Here is an 18,602-nt window from a genome sequence, read left to right on the forward strand (position 1 = left end):
AGTGTGGTTTAATGCTTAATGTTTGGAGCATTTATACTATGACAAAATATAGAGAGAAAGAGATAAAGCACACAAAATTTTTATACTGGTTTGATTCTTAAGAATCTACATCCAGTTTCATCTAGCAAACCACAACTAGAGATATTCACTATATCACAATAATTTCAAGATTTACAAATACACTTGATAAATCTAAATTCTAAGATAAAGGAACACACATGCAAAACTTCCACACACTTGCTCCAACAAACAAAAATAGCAAGGCTATCACACACACTTGCTTTAACAACCAAAAACAGCAAGGCTATCACACACACTTGCTTTAACCAGAAAATAGATGATTATCCCAAGATTTCATACAAGAAGAACTTGAAGATGAACGTTTGAGTTTTCTTTTAGAAATTAGTTATGTTCAATGTTTTTGGGCTTTGGGCTTTCTTTTATAAATTAGTTTATGTTTTTATGTTTTTAGGCTTGGGCCTTCTTGTAGGGTTCTTAGATTTTCTTAAACTTGTGTGTCTATATATAGAGGTATCAAAAATTAATGTAGACACTTTTAGTCATATATTAAATTTGATTTCTAAAGAGAGAATTCTCTTTGTTCTTGGCTTAGGCCTTTGGTTCTTATCAAAGATTAACATCTTTATGGCGAATCTTCACTTGACTTATCAATCTGCTAGATTGTGGCATCCTTCATCTATGTCTTATTTTATATTCTTCTCTGATTTATTCGTGTCATGCCTCTTGAGGATTCAAATTCAGAAACGATCGTACTCTTTCCTAGATAGGAGCGTATCAGACCCTCTTTAAAACTTTGAACCAATTTAGCTTCTAGTCTTTAGAAATACGTGAATTTAGATATTTTAACCAGATTTTGTTAAGATCATTTGACATCTCAAACTTATTTTTTAACTAACATTGAAATAGAAATGTGTCAAATAGAATAAATAATTAAAATGCTATAATATGTTAATTATAAACTTACGCTACTTACGCTATAATAAAATCATATATATATATATATATATATATATATGAAGCAATAGTGCTATGCACGAGCCAAGTAAAAATGTTGAACACTCTCACCGTGTCACATCGAATGAACTTGCAAGCAAATAAACACCCTCACCACATCACTTTAAATGAACATCAAAACAATAAATAAAAAAAAAAAAGAGGAAGAGGAAAACGAACCTTATGGGGTGTTAAAAAGCGAAGAAGAATGGATGAAAATGGAGAAGTGTTCATAGTGTTCGAGAAAACAAATACAGTGATGTGAGATTGAAAAAGGAGTGGCAGACAATTAAAATTTCACAAATTTTACCATAAAAGCCAGGGTATGTGCTACGGTTCTCTTAAATAATCGTAGCATGTACCATGGTAGCTAAAGAATAGGCTATGGTTGCTAGTAAAATCGTAATTATTTTTTGGTTACAAAAGTATGAGCTACGGTTATTTAAGATAATTGTAGCATTTATACTGGTTTATGGAGTATAGGCAATGATTATTACTGAACTATAGACTATTCTTTGCCAAAATGTCACCATGTTTTCATAGTCTACGTTTTCCGTAATACTAAAGTATATTACGTGTAGCAAAATGCAATAATTGCACTAATAAATCTTGAATCGTCTAATTTGACTGTTTCTAAAGATTATAATTACTTTTTAATATTGATTAATGCGTGTCAGAATGTAAATTTAATATATTTTACGAAATTTTTGTTCTTTGCATTTTGTGTTAATTTTCAGGTACATATTTTATTGTGTACATTTCATGTCACTTGCACATCAATGAAAATTTATGTCCAAATATTTTGTGAAATATATGATAAGTTGATTAAAATTTATGTACTAATGAGCCTTTCTGAATGGATTATGGTCGTACCTATGATAAAAGAAATGATATTTACATGCATCATACAAGATATAATTCTAATGAACCATGAATAAAGCATAAATATGAATCAGAGTTTGATTAATTCAACACATAAATAATTATGTGAGATAAAGGTAGAAGAATTTATATGATTTATGTAACTAATGTCAGCAGAAGTGAGAACAGGATAAAGATGAGGTGTCATTTGCATGCATTCTTTGAATGGGAAAACATCACATATTTTTTTAAATTGGAGAACTTCTTTTATGGAATGAATTTCTTAACATAGATACGAATGGAATACTTACAATTGTCAATTGAGTTTGATGTTATAGATATATAAGGAAAATGACACTTGCGGATGACTCTGATCGAATGGAAAAATAATGACAAAGTTGTTGATATGTCATTGTAAGATTGTGTACGGACAATATTCTGATTATAAAACTATCACTGTTGGCATCACTAATTTTATGAAAATGCAACTGCAAGTTGATAATAGAAGCCCCTTCAAACCACGTGCTTGGCTGAATTCCAATCTAAATACAAATGAAAATCCACTTTATATAATCACATATAACCCTACATTCTTTTTTTATCTCTAACTTGTTACTTTTTATATCTTCTATCACCTCAAGTAGCTATTATCTTTATTATAATAAAAAACAAAGTTTTTTTTTTCCTACTATATATACACCTTCCAATGACGTAGATTACAGATAGTTTACAATTCTTCGATGTTGAGAATTTGTATCAAAAGTATTTAATTCTATCAAAGTCATCCGCAACTTGTACGTATTTTATATAATTTTATTATATAAAATTATTATTTTCTATTTTATTATTATAGATTAATATTAATTATAAATTATATTATTTGTTAATATAATCACATGTAAAATCATTTAAATAGACCCTAGGCTCGGACCAAACCATTCATCTTTCAGAAAGAAAGCTCTGAAAGAAAAATAGCATGTCTCTTGCATCTTCCTCTCTTCCTCTTTTGGCTCAAGATGCACCACCTCACATCACGCGACCTTCTGCAAATTTTCCTCCAAGCTTTTGGGGAGATACTTTCCTTCACTATCATTCAGATTCACTGGTACTATCTTTTTTGCATTTGCAGTTTTTTACTTTTATCCACTCACATACGTATTATTTATTATATACTTTGATCAATTTTAATGATATTGGCAAATATTGGATGAGTGTGAATGCAGAGTTTGAAACTCTTTTTACAAACAAACTGCAAGATTTTTTTCTTCAAAGCTGGACTTACAAAATATACTTTCAGATAAATGAGAGAGAAAGAGAAACTATAGACAACATTTTTCAATTGTTCTTTTATTGTGTAACCTTACATGTGCATTCTTCAGTTCCTCTAAACTTCAAATCTTCATTACAAATTTTTTTCCCTCCAACTGAATGCAGGAAATCGATGACAATACGAAGCAACAATTTCAAACGCAAAAGGAAGAAGTGAAGAAGATGTTTTTATCTTCAAACAATAGTATCTTACAAAAACTAAATTTCATTGATTCGTTGCAACGTTTGGGTATATCTTATCATTTTCAACATGAAATTGATGAAGCATTAGAAGAAATCTACAACTCATCTACAAATGATAATGTGATAATAGAGGAAGGTTGTCTTCACTATCTGGCGTTACTATTTCGTTTGCTCAGGCAAAGAGGGTATCATATTTCGTCAGGTATGTAACATCTTTGTCCCCAAGAAATCTAACATTCATGAACCTTATTATATACATAGATTATTGATTAAAATCCCATATAGCTCATATGTGTGGGTGAATTCTAATAGATATATTCAACAAATTCAAGAACAACAAAGGAGACTTTGATCAAAACATTGCCAAAGATGTACAAGGATTGTGGAGTTTGTTCGAAGCTTCACAGCTAAGGATTCACGGGGAAGATATATTAGATGAAGCACTTGATTTCACACACATTCATCTCAAATCCTTGATTGATCAAATGAGTGCATCCTTTGCTGCACAAATAAGTCATTGCTTAAGGAAACCACTTCACAAGGGAATTCCTAGGTTGGAGGCCAGACGTTACATTTCCTTCTATGAACAAAATCCTTCACATTGCAAAGTTCTTCTTACATTTTCAAAACTAGATTTCAATATGCTACAAGAATTGCACAAAATGGAAGTCGGGAGTATCACCAGGTAAGTTCCGATGTACTTTTAGAATAAAAAGTTTTATTAGAAGAGATGAAGGTAAAGAGTGTTTTGCAGATGTTTTTCTCTTAGAAACTAATACTACAAAAAAATACCTCATTTATAACTACTTTTAATTAGTAACCACCAAAAGTAGTTATTTACTCTAATAACCAGTTTAAATATTAATTTACAAAATAAAAAATTACTAATTATTAAATTAGTCACTATTATCAATAAAAAATTATAATTGGTTATTAAATTGATCACTAGTTAATTAAATACTAATTTAGAAATCAATCCCTTTGATAGTAAAAACATTGGTAACTAATGTTTAATAACTCATTTCCTTTGTTAGCTAAAACATTTGTAACTAAATTTTAGAAACTAATTTAGAGATCAATTATAGTTTTTTATTCATAAGGATGATTGTTTCAGTAATCAATAATTTTTTATTTTATAAATTGGTATCTAAATTTATCACTATAATAACTAACATTTTTTTGTTACTAAAATTGCTTATTAATAAGACATTTTCTTGTAGTGTAAAAAAGGATTTCTAGACAGAAATATAGGATTCTTTACAATAATGAAACATCCATTACTTACTATATGCGTAACTATATGCTTACACAACAAAACTTTAAAATCATAAAAGTTGTAATAGTTAAGTTTCTATTAAATAATAACTATTAATATGGTATTAGTTGTGTTTCTCGTATATTGCAGATGGTGGAAAATGTCAGAATTTGCGACAAAGGTGCCTTACGCAAGAGATAGGGTAGTTGAGTTTTATTTGTGGACAGTGACCATGACTCACGAAGCTGAATATAGTATTGCAAGAAAGATAGAGAGCAAATTGATTGGTTGTATCTCTCTTCTAGATGATACTTATGATTCCTACGGCACAGTAGAAGAACTTGAACTCTTCACACAGGCAATTCAAAGGTTTATCTCAATCCAAATTATATGATCGATCAATTTTATATCATGCTATACCACAATGGAAAAATTTATGATTTGAAAATCCTTCACACTCATGAATTTGTAGTTCTTAAGTATTCCTTCATAATCCTCCTTTTATTTGTATGAATTTCAGATGGGATAGTAATTCAATTCAATCTCTCCCAGATAGCATGAAAGTAGTGTTTAATGCAATTGTAGAAGTGTGTGATGAAGTAAGGTTGAGTACCTTAGAGAGTGAAAAATCAAGCATAGTGGTGCAATGTGTTCAAGAAGATGTAGGTTTTTCATTCATATACTTTCAAACTAGCCCACTAATGTTGTTTTACATCATTTGTTTTATTAAGTAATTGATTAATAATCAGATGTGTTACTTCCAGTTTTATAACTTGGCCCGAGCCTACTTGAATGAAGAAAAATGGAGGCATGAGGTTTATGTTCCAACATATGAAGAGTATAAGGATAATGGAGTTATATCTTCTGCATGTCTTATTATAATGAAGTCATTTCTTCTCCTGGCAAAATCTTCAGTCCAAGACATGTTTGATTGGATTTTGAGTAAGCCAACAATCATTGCAGCTGTTTCACTTATTGGCAGACTAATCAATGACATATCCTCACATAAGGTACAATATATTTTATTGTAACTCAAATCTATTGGCTTATTTCCATAGACACGGAAATTGTATGGCATATTTGATGGTGATTGATGTTTTGTAGTTTGAACAGCAAAGAACGAACGTGGTTTCAGCAGTTGAATGTTGTATGAAGCAATATGAGATTTCAGAGGAAGATGCGTACAAATTGATTAAAGAAGAGATTGAAGATTTGTGGAAGGTTATAAATGAAGAGTATCTCAAGTCAGACCTTGTCCTCAAGCCCGTGCTTGATTGTATTCTTAATATGGCCCGCATACTGGAAATTGTGTATGAAAACTTTGAGGACAGATACACAAATGGGAAACTATTGAAAGATTGCATTGTTGCGTTACTTGTGGATCCCATAAGCATGGAGGAGGACAAGTAACAGAAGTGATATTCATCATACATAACTATTTACATATTTATTTTGCATCTATTTTGTTTGAATGCATTCCATATTTTAGTTGGAAGTGATTAATGTATATTTTCATTGTTATTCATATGAGGTCTTACTATCAGTTCTTGTTGTACAACTTATTTTGGCTCCGGACATGTTATTATCCTACTTAACCTATATGTTGATGATATGTTTGTGATCGAAAGACTTGACGAATAAATAAGGAGATTCACAGCTGTGATTATGGCAACTTTAATACGACAGATTTGGCTTATTTCCGAGGCATGAAGTTTGTGGGAATAATTGAGGAAATTGCTGTACATGAAAGAATATGTACCTAATGCGTTGAAAAGAGATTTTGCATGATTGAATGTAATTCAATTACTACAGCAGCAAAATTTAATTTGAGATTAGAAGTTGCATGTGATAGTGACAAAGGGGTTAATGTTTGGTTGTTTAAGGTACTTGTGTTGGCAGATGTTGGGTATTGGGTTCCCTTCCTATGTGGAGAAAAGGCCCAAAACTTGAGAAGTCCATGTCTCACTTAACTTAGTGGGGAGGGAAAATTTTGTTCACGTTTTTTCACAAAGTTGTCACCGTAAATTCGGCACTGTTGATTCTTTCCCCGTTGGATCGGACTGAAATTTTTACAACAGGTTCGGAACTCATTGCTCTTCATTCTGACCGGTCGGATCGTTGATACGAGATCTAAGTTGAGAGATATTAATTTCGCACTGCAGCAGTGATTTTATAGGTTTTCCTCCCTTTTTCTTCTCTATTTTGAAAGTTTTTTTGCTTTGTTATTTGGTTGGGTGTTGGCACTAATTTGTATTGTTGATGGAGACTCTTTTGTACTCTTGTTGATCATAGTAGAGCTTTTTTTTTGTCTGGACGACTCGTGGTTTTTACCATTGATTTGAAGGGTTTTCCACATTAAAAATCTTGGTGTCTTTATTTGTGCCTTTCGTGATTTATTATTCCTGCTCTTTGATTCTTGCAAGTTAGAGGAAATTATATCTGTTGCATTCTCTGGTATGTTGTTTGTGTTGTTGTTTTTCCCATCAGCAGATCTGATATTGCTTTCTTTGTTGGATTAATTTGTAGATATATGTTCAATATGAAAAAATGTTCAATATGAAAAAGAATCAGTTGTTGAATAAGAAAGAGAATTTTGAGATGCATCTAAGATACACTAGAGTATATATAGTGTATTGTTTCCTAACAAAATGAAGTAGAAAAAGGGTTAATTGGTTGATTATTGAAATTTGATTGGTTTGGTGATCAATCAATAAAAAATAACATTATTGGTTATATGGTTAAGTTCTTACAAAGATCAATTTCATCATGTTAAAAGAAGTAGCCGGTTGTTCTGTTTGACCTATTATTGCACTAATAAATCTTGAATTGTCTAGTTGGACAATTTCAAAAGATTATGATCACCTTTTAATATTGATTATTACATATATGTCATAATGTAAATTTCATATATTTTATGAATTTTTGTTCTTTGCTTTTTGCGTTAATCTTGAGGTACATGCTTATGTATATTTTATGTCACTTGGACATCAATAAAAAATTATGTCCAGATTTTTTGTGAAAAATATGATAAGTTGATTAAAATTTGTGTACTATTGAGTCTTGGAGTATGGTCATAGCTTTGATAAAAGAAATGAGATTTACATGCATCATACAAGGTATAATTTTAATGAAACACAAACAAAGCATAAATATGAATCAGAGTTTGATTAATTCAACCCATAATGTGAGATGAAGGTAGAAAAATTTATATAATTTATGCAACTAATGTCAGCAGAAGTGAGAACAGGATAATGATGAGGTGTCATTACATGCATGGTTTGAATGGGAGAACATCACGTATTTTTTAAATTAGAGAACTTCTTCTATGTAATGAATTTATTAACATAGATATGAATGCTTACATTTGTTAACTGAGTTTGGTGTTATAGATATATAAGAATAATGATAATTGCGGATGACTCTGATCCAACTGAAGAATAATGAGAAAGTTGTTGGTATGTCATTGTAAGATTGTGTAAGGACAATATTCTGATTATAATACTATCATTTTTCGTATCACTAATTTTATCAAAATGCAAATGCTTCATAAGCTCCACTTTATATAATCACATATAACCCTACATTCTTTTTATCTGTAACTTGTTACTTTTTATATCTTCTATTACCTCAAGTAGCTATTATCTTTATTATAATAAAAAATAAAGTCTTTGTTTTTCTACTATATACCTTCCAATGATGTAGATTACAAATAGTTTACAATTCTTCAATGTTGAGAATTTGTATCAAAAGTATTTAAATTACGTGCTTAATTGTGTGGATCGTCTCATTCAAATTCGATGGCTTGATAAATATTCAAATGTCAGTATTTTTTCTTCTAAAAAATGAAAAAATAGATTAATCATTTTTTAATAAAAATGAATTGTAGTTTTATCATCAAATGGTCGAAAAATAAATAAGAAAAATCCTAACCGAAGAAAATAATATTATTTATTCAGCATTGACTTGGGTTTTCCGAAACAGAAATAAATTTTCTGAAATGTACTTTCTGTATTGTTTTCTAATTTCTTCGTATCAATTCTTTTAAAGTGTGAAAAAATTATTTTAGTATCCTTTGACTAACTCAGTGAAGTGTTTTGAGAAATTCCACGCCCCACCTCCACCAGAAAAGGTTAGGCGCAGCAATTGAAGAATTTGACCTTTTAATATAAATTTATAAAGGTAAAATGGGGATATGTTAATTTAGGGTGTGTACGAAGAATAAAGGATTCGAAAACCATTATTTGACAAACTTTTAATAAAGTTGACGGTCACATTTAAGTAATTTTAATTCTTTTTATTTTAATAAATTTTCCATGCTAGGAAAGGAAGAAATCCCTTGCCAAATTGTCTTTTCTCAATTTTTCTTTTCAACTGTCACGCTCCACTCTCTCTGTCGCGTTTCTCCCAAGTTTTTTTTTGTTCTTTTTATGTTTCTCTTCCATGTAAAGTTGCTTTATGTCTCTCTCGCATTGGTTCTCTATAGAGTTTGATGTGTTGTTTTATGGATCGCACTTTTGTCTTATATTTGGAAGATATCATAGATAAGTTTTCCTTTTTCTTTGTACTTTTTTTTTAGGTTTTTTTACGAAGTGTTGTTTTTGGATCTGTCTTTTGTCTTCTATGAATACTTTGTTAAACTCCTTGAAGAGACAAAAACAAACCAGTTAAATGAGAATCTTCTTGTTGTTAGTCATCTAAATATGGTAGGTCTGGGGTGTGGGTTTCCTTGTGATATGCAATTAAAATGATGTGAAGAAAAAAAGAACACTCCAAAATATTTTCAATAACTATGTACTAAACATATTGTAATTAAGTGGCAAATGTAATTAGAGTTTTTGCATAACAGATTAAACAGATTCATATTGACAATATATTTTACATTATATTTGAGGTGGGTGACAAGTCCATGTGGAATCTAACAAAGGTTGTGGGGTGTGGAATTCCCCTGTGATCTGAAATTAACATCATGTGCAAGAAAAACTCTAAAATATTTTCAATAACTATGTTCCACAAATGTTATAATTAAGTGGCAAACGTAATTATAGTTTTTGCACAAGTTAAACATATTCATATTGACAATATATTTCATAATGTATTTGAGGTAGGTGACAAATCCATGTGGAATCCAACAAAAGTTGTGGGTTTCTCCATTATTTAAAATTAAAATCATGTGCAAGAAAAATACCAAAATATTTCCAATAACTATGTACCAAAAACGTTATAATTAAGTGGCAAACAAAATTATAGTTTTTGGACAACACGTTAAACATATTCATATTGAAAATATAGTTAACACTCTATGTTTGATACCTAATACTTGGAAAAATAAATATATATTTTAAATTATTTTTTTCCCAATTGGAAGAGTTCAAACCTACACTTTTTCTAAATATCATTCAAGTGTGACCTTGTAAAAGTTGTTTATAACGTATACAAGATAGTTAACCACCTATTTATTATAATTATGAAAAAAGTAATATTGCATTTGCCACATAATTACTTATGTTTGGTACCTAATACTTTGGAAAAAATATTTAATTTATATTTTTTAAATTAATTTTTTTCCAATTGCAAAAGTTCAAGTCTACATATTTTGTATATATCATTCAATTATGAATGCGAAAAAGTTCTTCATAATGTATACAAAGTAGTTTACCACTAATTTATTATAATTATGAAAAAAGTAACACTGCATTTGTTACATAATTACTCTATGTTTGATACTTAATACTTTAGAGAAATAGTTAATATAGGTTTTAAATTATTTTTTTCTCAATTGCAAGAGTCCACGCCTACACATTTTCTTAATATCATTCAATTATGACCGTGTAAATGTTGTTCATAACGTACACAACATACTTAACCACTTATTTATTATAATTATGAAAAAGTAATATTGTGTTTGCCACATAATTATTCTATGTTTGGTACCTAATACTTTGAAAATATATTTGGAACTTTGTTCTTGGAACACATTTGATTGCTTCTTTTTTAATTAACTCATGTCAACTTCAAAAAACTACCACATAATTATTTGTCATTGTTCATCTTGATCTGGTTAACCCTATGTGCCAAAACATGTATTGTGTTTGCCACTTAATGACAAAGTGTATAGTACTTCAAAAGAGGAAATATTTTCTAGTGTTTTTTCCACATCATTTCTATTTCATAGCATGGGAAAAAACAGAAACCCACTAAATTTTTATAAACCCCCAAGGACATGTGGTCCAAGTCAAATACACTTTGAAATGGTTAACCTTTTGTGCAAACATTTGTATTATGTTTGTCATTTAATGAGAATGTGTATGGTACTTAAAAATTGGAAATATTTTCTAGTGTTTTTTCCACGTCATTTGTATTTCACTACATGGGGAAACACAAAAACCCACTAAATTTTTATAAACCCCCATGGACATGTGACCCAAGTCAAATACACTTTTGAAATAAATTTTTTCTCTTGATTTGGTTAACCTTATGCGCCAAAATGTGTGTTGCGTTTGCCACTTAATGTCAATGTGTATGTTATTTGAATATTCGAAATATTTTCAAGTATTTTTTCTACATCATTTTTGTATTTCACAGCATGGGGAATCCACAACCCATTAAATTTATATAAACCCACTTGAACATGTGACACAGCTAAAGTACACTTTGGAGTAAATTATGCATCTTCATTTGGGAAACCTTGTGTGCAAAATATTGTACTGTGTTTGCCAATTAATGACAAAGTGTATGGTACTTAAAAATTGGAAATATTTTCAAGTGTTTCCCATATCATTTGTATTTCACCGTTCGAAATATTTTCAAGTGTTTTCTACATCATTTGTATTTCACAGCATGAGGAAACACATAATCCACTAATTTTTTATAAACCCCTATGGCACGCTATTGGGTTGACATGTACAGATTTAAAAAAAATTTAAAAAAATTTAAAATAATAAAAATCAAAAAAACCACGAAGTGACACGTGGCAGTCACTGTTGATGGCCATTAATGATTTAAACTGTGTTAGCAAAAAATGAATTAATTGAACAAAATTGATGAAAATTGTAACCTATTTGAACACAAAACCAAAATTAGAACTTATTTAAAAAAATTTAACGAAAATTGAAATAAAAAAGGTATTTTAACCTTTTATTTTCTTCATTTATAAATTTTGGATTAATATATATTTAAAAATTTTCATATACTAGATGACGACATCCAGTTAATATCTATTTAAAAAATTTTATATTTATATATATATATATATATATATATATATATATATATATATATATATATATATATATATACTTTACTTTTTAATTACTTTTATTTTTGTTATAAAATATATAAATATTTTATTTGATTTTTAATATATTTTTTAAATAAGTTAAAAAATTAAAAACATTAACAGTAAAAAAATAAATTAAAGAAAATAATTAAAAAATAATAATATATATTGAATTTGACGTCCAATAAAAACATAACAACGGATTTCAAAATCAGTTTATATATATATATATATATATATATATATATATATATATATATATATATAAATATATATATATATATATATTTATTTATTTATTTATATATATATATATATATATATATATATATATATATATAAAACTTGTCTCTTTTATTTTTTTCTATTAGTTTTGTTAAAAATTATGTTTTTTACTTTAATTTTTTTTGAAATATTGTTTAGTTTTTATAAATTATATAAATAAAATTAAACATATATAATAATACTTTATTTTATTCTTAAAATATAAATTGAAAAATTGAAAATTAAAAATAAAAATAATTTTTTAAAATATTAACCGTAAAAAATAAGTAAATAAGAAAAATCAAATTAAAAGATAGAATTAAAATTGAAAAAAGTATATATGTATATATATAAACTGATAATAAAAAAAATAGTTCCAGATGTCACATTTGTATAACAAAATTATAAATTAGTGTGAGCATCCGCAAATAAAAGAAATCATAATATCAGATGTTGATATTCATAACGGCAAAAACTTAAAAAGTAAAAGATACTAGATATGGACACCCATAAAACAAAATAGCGTACTACCATATGTCGACATTGATTGAAAAACAAAAATTGGAGGTGAATCGGTTAAAGAAAAAAAGTAATTAATTTTAACTCAGGGGTAAGGTAAAGTGAGAATTTAAAAAAATAAATAAAAATTGAGGTGCATAAAAAGTATTTGAAGATACATATATAACACATAAATTTTTATTATATGTAACTTTTCAATAATATGTTAGAGTAGTTATATTTTTTATAACTATTTATTTTTGTTTTTGATTATCTCTTTTATTTATTACACTCTTATGATATGTTTTTTTAAGACCGATTCAAATATGTTAGAAAAACTCAAATCTAATTTATTATATTATATATATATATATATATAATAATTTATTTTAACTAAAATTTACTAATGTTGTTTTAATTTCGTTAATTTTAATTTTTTATTTTAAATAACAATTTACATTTTAATATAATTTATATTAATTACATTTTATTTTAAATTACTTTTATGATCAATGGTACTCTTTTGTTTCTTATCAATTTAAATATATTTTAATTTATCATATCATTGGCCAACTTTAATAAATTTTTATTTCAAATCTTTTCATTTCTTTGTATCATTTTCTTAATCTAAACAATCTCATTTTAATCTATCTTTCTTAAAAATGTCAAAAATTATCATATCCGTAAATATCTATATGTAAAACTCGTCACAAATCAAAAATCAATATTATAAATGAATGTTTACGGATAACATTTATGAATATTTTTTATATTCGTATATTAAGGAAACATATACATATATCATAGAATAACTTTAATTTACCAACATACTCATATATGCCTTTATATCAATCTGTCTTTGCCTTTATTTTATCTTTAGGGCCTATCACTGATCAATGTAATGTGACGGCTTGGAGATTTTGGGCCTATCTAATTCCAATGTCATTAGAAGGGTTTTTTTTCCAACACACCTAAATTAACATATTCCATTATATCCTTATAAATTTATAATAAAATATGAAAAATTAACCTTCAAGTCACCTTTTTCAACTTTTGCTCTCGTCCCAGACCTTCTCTAGTGGTGATAGGGTCTAAGATGATTTGGGTTTTTCTGAAACAGAAATAAAGGGTTTGGCGCTGCAATTGAAGAATTTTACCTTTAAATATAAATTTATAAAGGTAAAATGGGAATATGTTAATTTAGGGTATGCACGAAAGATAAAGGGGGTGCATAAAGAAAGTTCCAATTATAAGACGTGTTATGGACTTGGCATTGGGCCGGCTTGCTTTACTCTCATGTGATATTGGGCCTTCTTCCTACATTTCCAAACACTTTATAAAGTAATTATTATTGGGGCTTCTTCCTACGTTTCCAAACACTCTTCTGCACCCAAAATATTTTTTAATTTTTCTTTCTAACTGATTTACTTTCAAGTAATGTTGACATTCGATAATGTCAATATCTGACACATTTTTCTTTTAGTTTGTATTCTTTACGACATTCGGTGTTGTGATTTTCAGTTAACATAAATAAATAATATATATATATATATATAGCATAATTTAAAATCTGTCAAAATGATACACATCACCGTCATTAGTTATGCTGGCAATTTTATCTTTCAAGATAAGAAGGAACCCCAAATGTATGACCTAAGAATATATGTAAAGGTGACAACTGGTAGATTTTTTGTATGATAGGGCCTGTATGTTACCTGCTCTTTCTAGAAAAATTTATTTTGTCACCCGTTTTTTTTTTTTCTTGTTAAATACTCGAAAAACAAAATCTGTAGATTTGAATATTTTTATATTTTATTTTTAAAATTTAAATAAATTTATCGAAAAATAAATTTTAAAATATAAGTTTAGATAAAATAATATTTAAATACAAATTTATTAATAAAATATTAATACCAATTTTTTTACAAAAAGAAAATTAAATAAATTACACTAAAATATAAATTTTAAAAACCATTTTTTTATAAAATAACTTTAATTTACTAAATCTAAACAAAAAATATATATATCAGAATTAAATTGTTAAATAATTCTTTCATAATTAATATATTGTAATTAATAATATTATTTTAATTACTCAAATTTTAAAAAGTATATAAATAAAATTCGGTGAATATTCATGAATAAAATATTAAATAATATTTTCCATCCGTAAATATGTGAAGCTACTCAGTTCAAAATTTTGAGATTCCCATAATTAGTAATTCAAACTCAGGCGCAAGTTCAAAATATCTAAAGAACAAGAACAATTGATATACTTGAAATTTTATAAAAGAATCAATATACTAGGTCTCTCTTTATATGGACAAATGTTTAGGTACGGCAAAGTCCTATAGAACAATGATGAAATTCATAGCACTGACACTGAAAGCGAACATAAACCTTAAGCTTAACCCCTCCAAGTACCATGTGGCTTACATCATCATGATACTTCTACTACCATTACTACTACACAGTATTTCCTATCTATGTTTCAGCTATGTTTCAACAATGCCAGGCTGAAGCTGATATCAAATTTCTATCCTTCCACCCCAACAACATGGCTCCATCCTTCTCCAACAGAGTATAATGTTCTGAATAACATTTCAGAAGGATTCTTATGACAGAATTCACATAAGAGCTCAAAGGAGATTGAGTGAATCCAGCCATTGTTAACCTGGATTTCCACTTGCCCAATAGTTCATGTCTCTCAACCCTTTCCTTGCCTTCACAAGCAATGATATTCACTATATCCCTGGCCAGACAATGTTGCTCCACATTGATCCTTTCCTTGCTATCTCTTGGGAGGAGACTAGCATCAATGGACTCGAAGATTGCCAAGTAGTAATCCAAGGTTTCGATAAACCTGTTGAAGAAAGGGGTTGTGTTGGTGTTTGATTCCTGCTCCACTAGTGTGGTCACCTTCGGAGAAAGTGACTTCACCAATCTCAATAATCCATCCCTTGGATTACTCACATGAACACTCTCATCAGCTGTGTGATGAAGCTGCAAGGGAAAGTTCACTGCTAAAGCCTCTCCAGGTCTAATATCTAGCATTTCCCTTGTCACTTCTGGACCAAAAACAGGCACTCCATGAAACTCAACTGGGATGCCAAATTTCTCAGACATCAAGGACAACCTTTTACCAACAATGTCCAATCCGTCGCCGCCACGTGCATATTTGGAAACAGGATCATCAATCCCCGTGATCCGAACATGTGGAGCACCACCTGGTCTTGCTGCAAGGGCTTGAAGAAGTGTCATCCATTGAGATCCTTGAGCGATTTGGAAGTCTATGATGTGTATGCGATCCTCGTTTCTGCAGGCTTCCGCAATGGCTCCATTGGCAGCCATGTAACCAAATTTCAAGTAGGGGCAAATCTCAAACAGAAGTTGCATGTAAGAGAGTAATTCTTCACCTTCAGGCTCTCTGCACCTAAGGGCATGATAGATGCTCTTCCCAGACGCTTCCTTTCTTGCAACAAGCCCTTCTACCATGTAAGCGCCAAGCCGCTGGATCGGCTCCCCATTGATGGACACAGCATCTCTAGCCTTTCCTACCAACTGATCAAAATCTTTGAGGTTGTTTTCATGAAGGGTTTTGGCACATGCAATCAGCAGTTGCTTCAAATCGTTTGGTGGGAAAGCTTGTAGTGATGGTTCCTCCATCAACTTTTGGCGTTTCTCTACATGCACAACTTCACTTGACAGCCTACTGCTGGGAGCATATGATGGCTGAGCATATTGTGCTCCATCGTTCTCATGCCTCCAGGACCTGTATCTGTGGCCAGATGCCATTGGTCTGCTGCTCTCAGCCAATGTATTTGGTGTGGTAACTTGATCATCATCAGGGGCCATCAGAGCAGTTTCTAGCTCTAGCAAAGCGTGTTGGATTTTCTGATTACTATTCACATTCTGTGGAAGAGAGTTGTTCCAGGCAGAGTATAGAGGGAAATTGTCTATGAAATCCACAGAAGAGATTGATTTATACATATATTGGTTGGCTTCCAGTGAAGAGTTACAAGAGGAGCTGACACCAGAGAGGATTTCTCCGGGGCTGTATTGCTCCTGGCTGTCACTCAATGCAGAAATAGTGTCAGAATCAAAATAAGTGGAAAAGGGTGAATTGGGTGAGTTTCCAGTGTCATATTTCAAGGATCCAAGTAGCCTGTTAGGTAGGGATGGAACAGTGGGAAAAGATGGTATGTAAGGTAATCCTGCACTTGCAACACCAAAACTGAAAACCTGTTGTGAGTCCATCCTATGAAGATGGCATCCGCTGATTTATGTGACGGGGAGGTTTATTAATCTGAGTAGCAAATCAGAAAAACACCACCCTCTGCAAGCTTCTCAAAACTTTGCTTCAGACTGGAACCCCAACAGTTTCAATATAAGAATATGAGCCTGCAAGAACAACATAGACAGACACCAATGAGTATTTTAATAATAGCTTCATTGTACCACTAATCTAGTGCAACCGCAATTTGTAGAGAAGATAAAGACATGCTCACACAAGAAATAAAGAAAGTGATCGAACACTAGAAAATGTATGCTGATGAAGTTTGAAAATTGCCACCACTAGAGGTAATCGAAGTTATGCCTGGAATGCCTAGGTAGAGTGTGGCTGGGTTTACAGTGATGCATACAGGAAAAAGAAAAATGATCATACACGAACATATAACACTCAAAAACAAAAACAAGAGGTTTAAGCTTGTTGGTATTTAAAATGTTAAACTAGCAGAGCATCTGAACTGGGAATCGTAGTACTGTCACAAGTTTATCAAAAGTTCAAAAGAAAGCAACTTCAACGGCCCTCCCATGTTATTTATCAAACAGCAAGTGAAAATTCCGTGATGATTATACCCAAATCATTACATCGAAGTAAACCCTCTACGAAATTAATAATATAATCCGTATTTGTTCTTTCATATCGATACAGCATATACAATAAAATGGTTTCTACCTATGACAGCAAAAGAAATTGTTCCAAACCCAGGAATCATTCTCCTAATTCAAACCTCTACCATCACTCACATCACATCCAAACCAAAACTTCATTAAATAAAAAAAATAGTTTAATATCAATGAAATCGTAGTAAAAAAAATCCATGATGTAATCTTTTCATTAAAAAAAGCAATCAAATTAAAGAAGCAAACGCTGAAATCATGACCAGAAACAATCAAGTGCTGAAACCTGAACTATTTGTTTTTTTCTTAAGATAGAGAAATTAAAAAAAAAAAAAAAAAATCGGATACATCGACATGTTTATTGCACAGAACCACCCATGTTGTATTGAATTCAAACATTCGAGAATGGTTAAGAAAGGGAAAACAGAAACGTACACAAACCAAGGGATGGGTATGCCCATTTTAGAAACAGAAAACAAAACCATTTCACTGAGGAATGTTAAAGCAATTACCTGAAAAAAGATAATCTAAATTGAGCTTTGTTGAGTGTTGGGAATTTGTGCAGCTTCGATGATGATGATGTTGATGTTTTATTGACGACTGTGTTGTTGTGTGTGTTTTTTGGTTTGGATGAAGTTGAGGAGGGTGTCTGAATGTTTTATATAGAGAAAGAAGCAAGTGTTTGGGTAAGACCGAAGACTGGTACGGATAACAACGGTGACGGTAACGGCGGTTGTCTACGATGATATCATCATAATATTAGTGTTTACTCACGGCGCGTATTTTAAACGGAGCCGACCACACATTAGGAAAGTGTAGTCCCACATTCCTCGCTTTTCTACTCTCTTCTCACGCGGGTCCTGCTTCCACTCTCTCCTCACTAATAAATTAATTAAATAATTAATTAGATATTAACTCACACAATTATTCTACTAATTTAATTTTAATTTTATTACTTACCGCTGATTCAAAATGCTAATTTGATGTTCGTTTCATATTATTATAAAATGAAAGAAA

General features: G+C 30.0%; 2 protein-coding genes across 2 annotated transcripts; one reads left to right on the plus strand and one right to left on the minus strand.

The window, feature by feature from the left end:
- The first annotated feature begins 2,807 nt into the window (after positions 1-2,807).
- LOC114183647 ((-)-germacrene D synthase-like) lies at positions 2,808-6,303 on the plus strand. The gene is made up of 7 exons (XM_028070729.1): positions 2,808-2,980; positions 3,310-3,589; positions 3,700-4,072; positions 4,793-5,011; positions 5,163-5,304; positions 5,407-5,652; positions 5,747-6,303. The coding sequence occupies exons 1-7, from the start codon at positions 2,852-2,854 to the stop codon at positions 6,050-6,052; spliced, it is 1,695 nt and encodes a 564-aa protein (XP_027926530.1). The 5' UTR covers positions 2,808-2,851; the 3' UTR covers positions 6,053-6,303.
- Positions 6,304-14,953: 8,650 nt separating this feature from the next.
- Positions 14,954-18,346, minus strand: LOC114183910 (scarecrow-like protein 21). The gene is made up of 2 exons (XM_028071089.1): positions 18,098-18,346; positions 14,954-17,081 (listed from the first exon to the last, which is right to left on the minus strand). Exon 2 carries the CDS (start codon positions 16,935-16,937, stop codon positions 15,183-15,185), a length of 1,755 nt encoding a protein of 584 aa, XP_027926890.1. The 5' UTR covers positions 16,938-17,081; positions 18,098-18,346; the 3' UTR covers positions 14,954-15,182.
- Positions 18,347-18,602: the final 256 nt, after the last annotated feature.

This window comes from Vigna unguiculata, chromosome 5, assembly GCF_004118075.2.
Source record: "Vigna unguiculata cultivar IT97K-499-35 chromosome 5, ASM411807v1, whole genome shotgun sequence".
NCBI lineage: Eukaryota > Viridiplantae > Streptophyta > Magnoliopsida > Fabales > Fabaceae > Vigna > Vigna unguiculata.

Excerpts from the sequence above, each read along its gene's own strand:
- LOC114183647 (XM_028070729.1), top strand. The coding sequence starts at position 2,852 with ATGTCTCTTGCATCTTCCTCTCTTCCTCTTTTGGCTCAAGATGCACCA. Across the intron at positions 4,073-4,792 it reads GAAGTCGGGAGTATCACCAG|ATGGTGGAAAATGTCAGAAT; the intron begins GTAAGTTCCGAT and ends CGTATATTGCAG. Across the intron at positions 5,012-5,162 it reads TTCACACAGGCAATTCAAAG|ATGGGATAGTAATTCAATTC; the intron begins GTTTATCTCAAT and ends TATGAATTTCAG.
- LOC114183910 (XM_028071089.1), bottom strand. The coding sequence starts at position 16,937 with ATGGACTCACAACAGGTTTTCAGTTTTGGTGTTGCAAGTGCAGGATTA.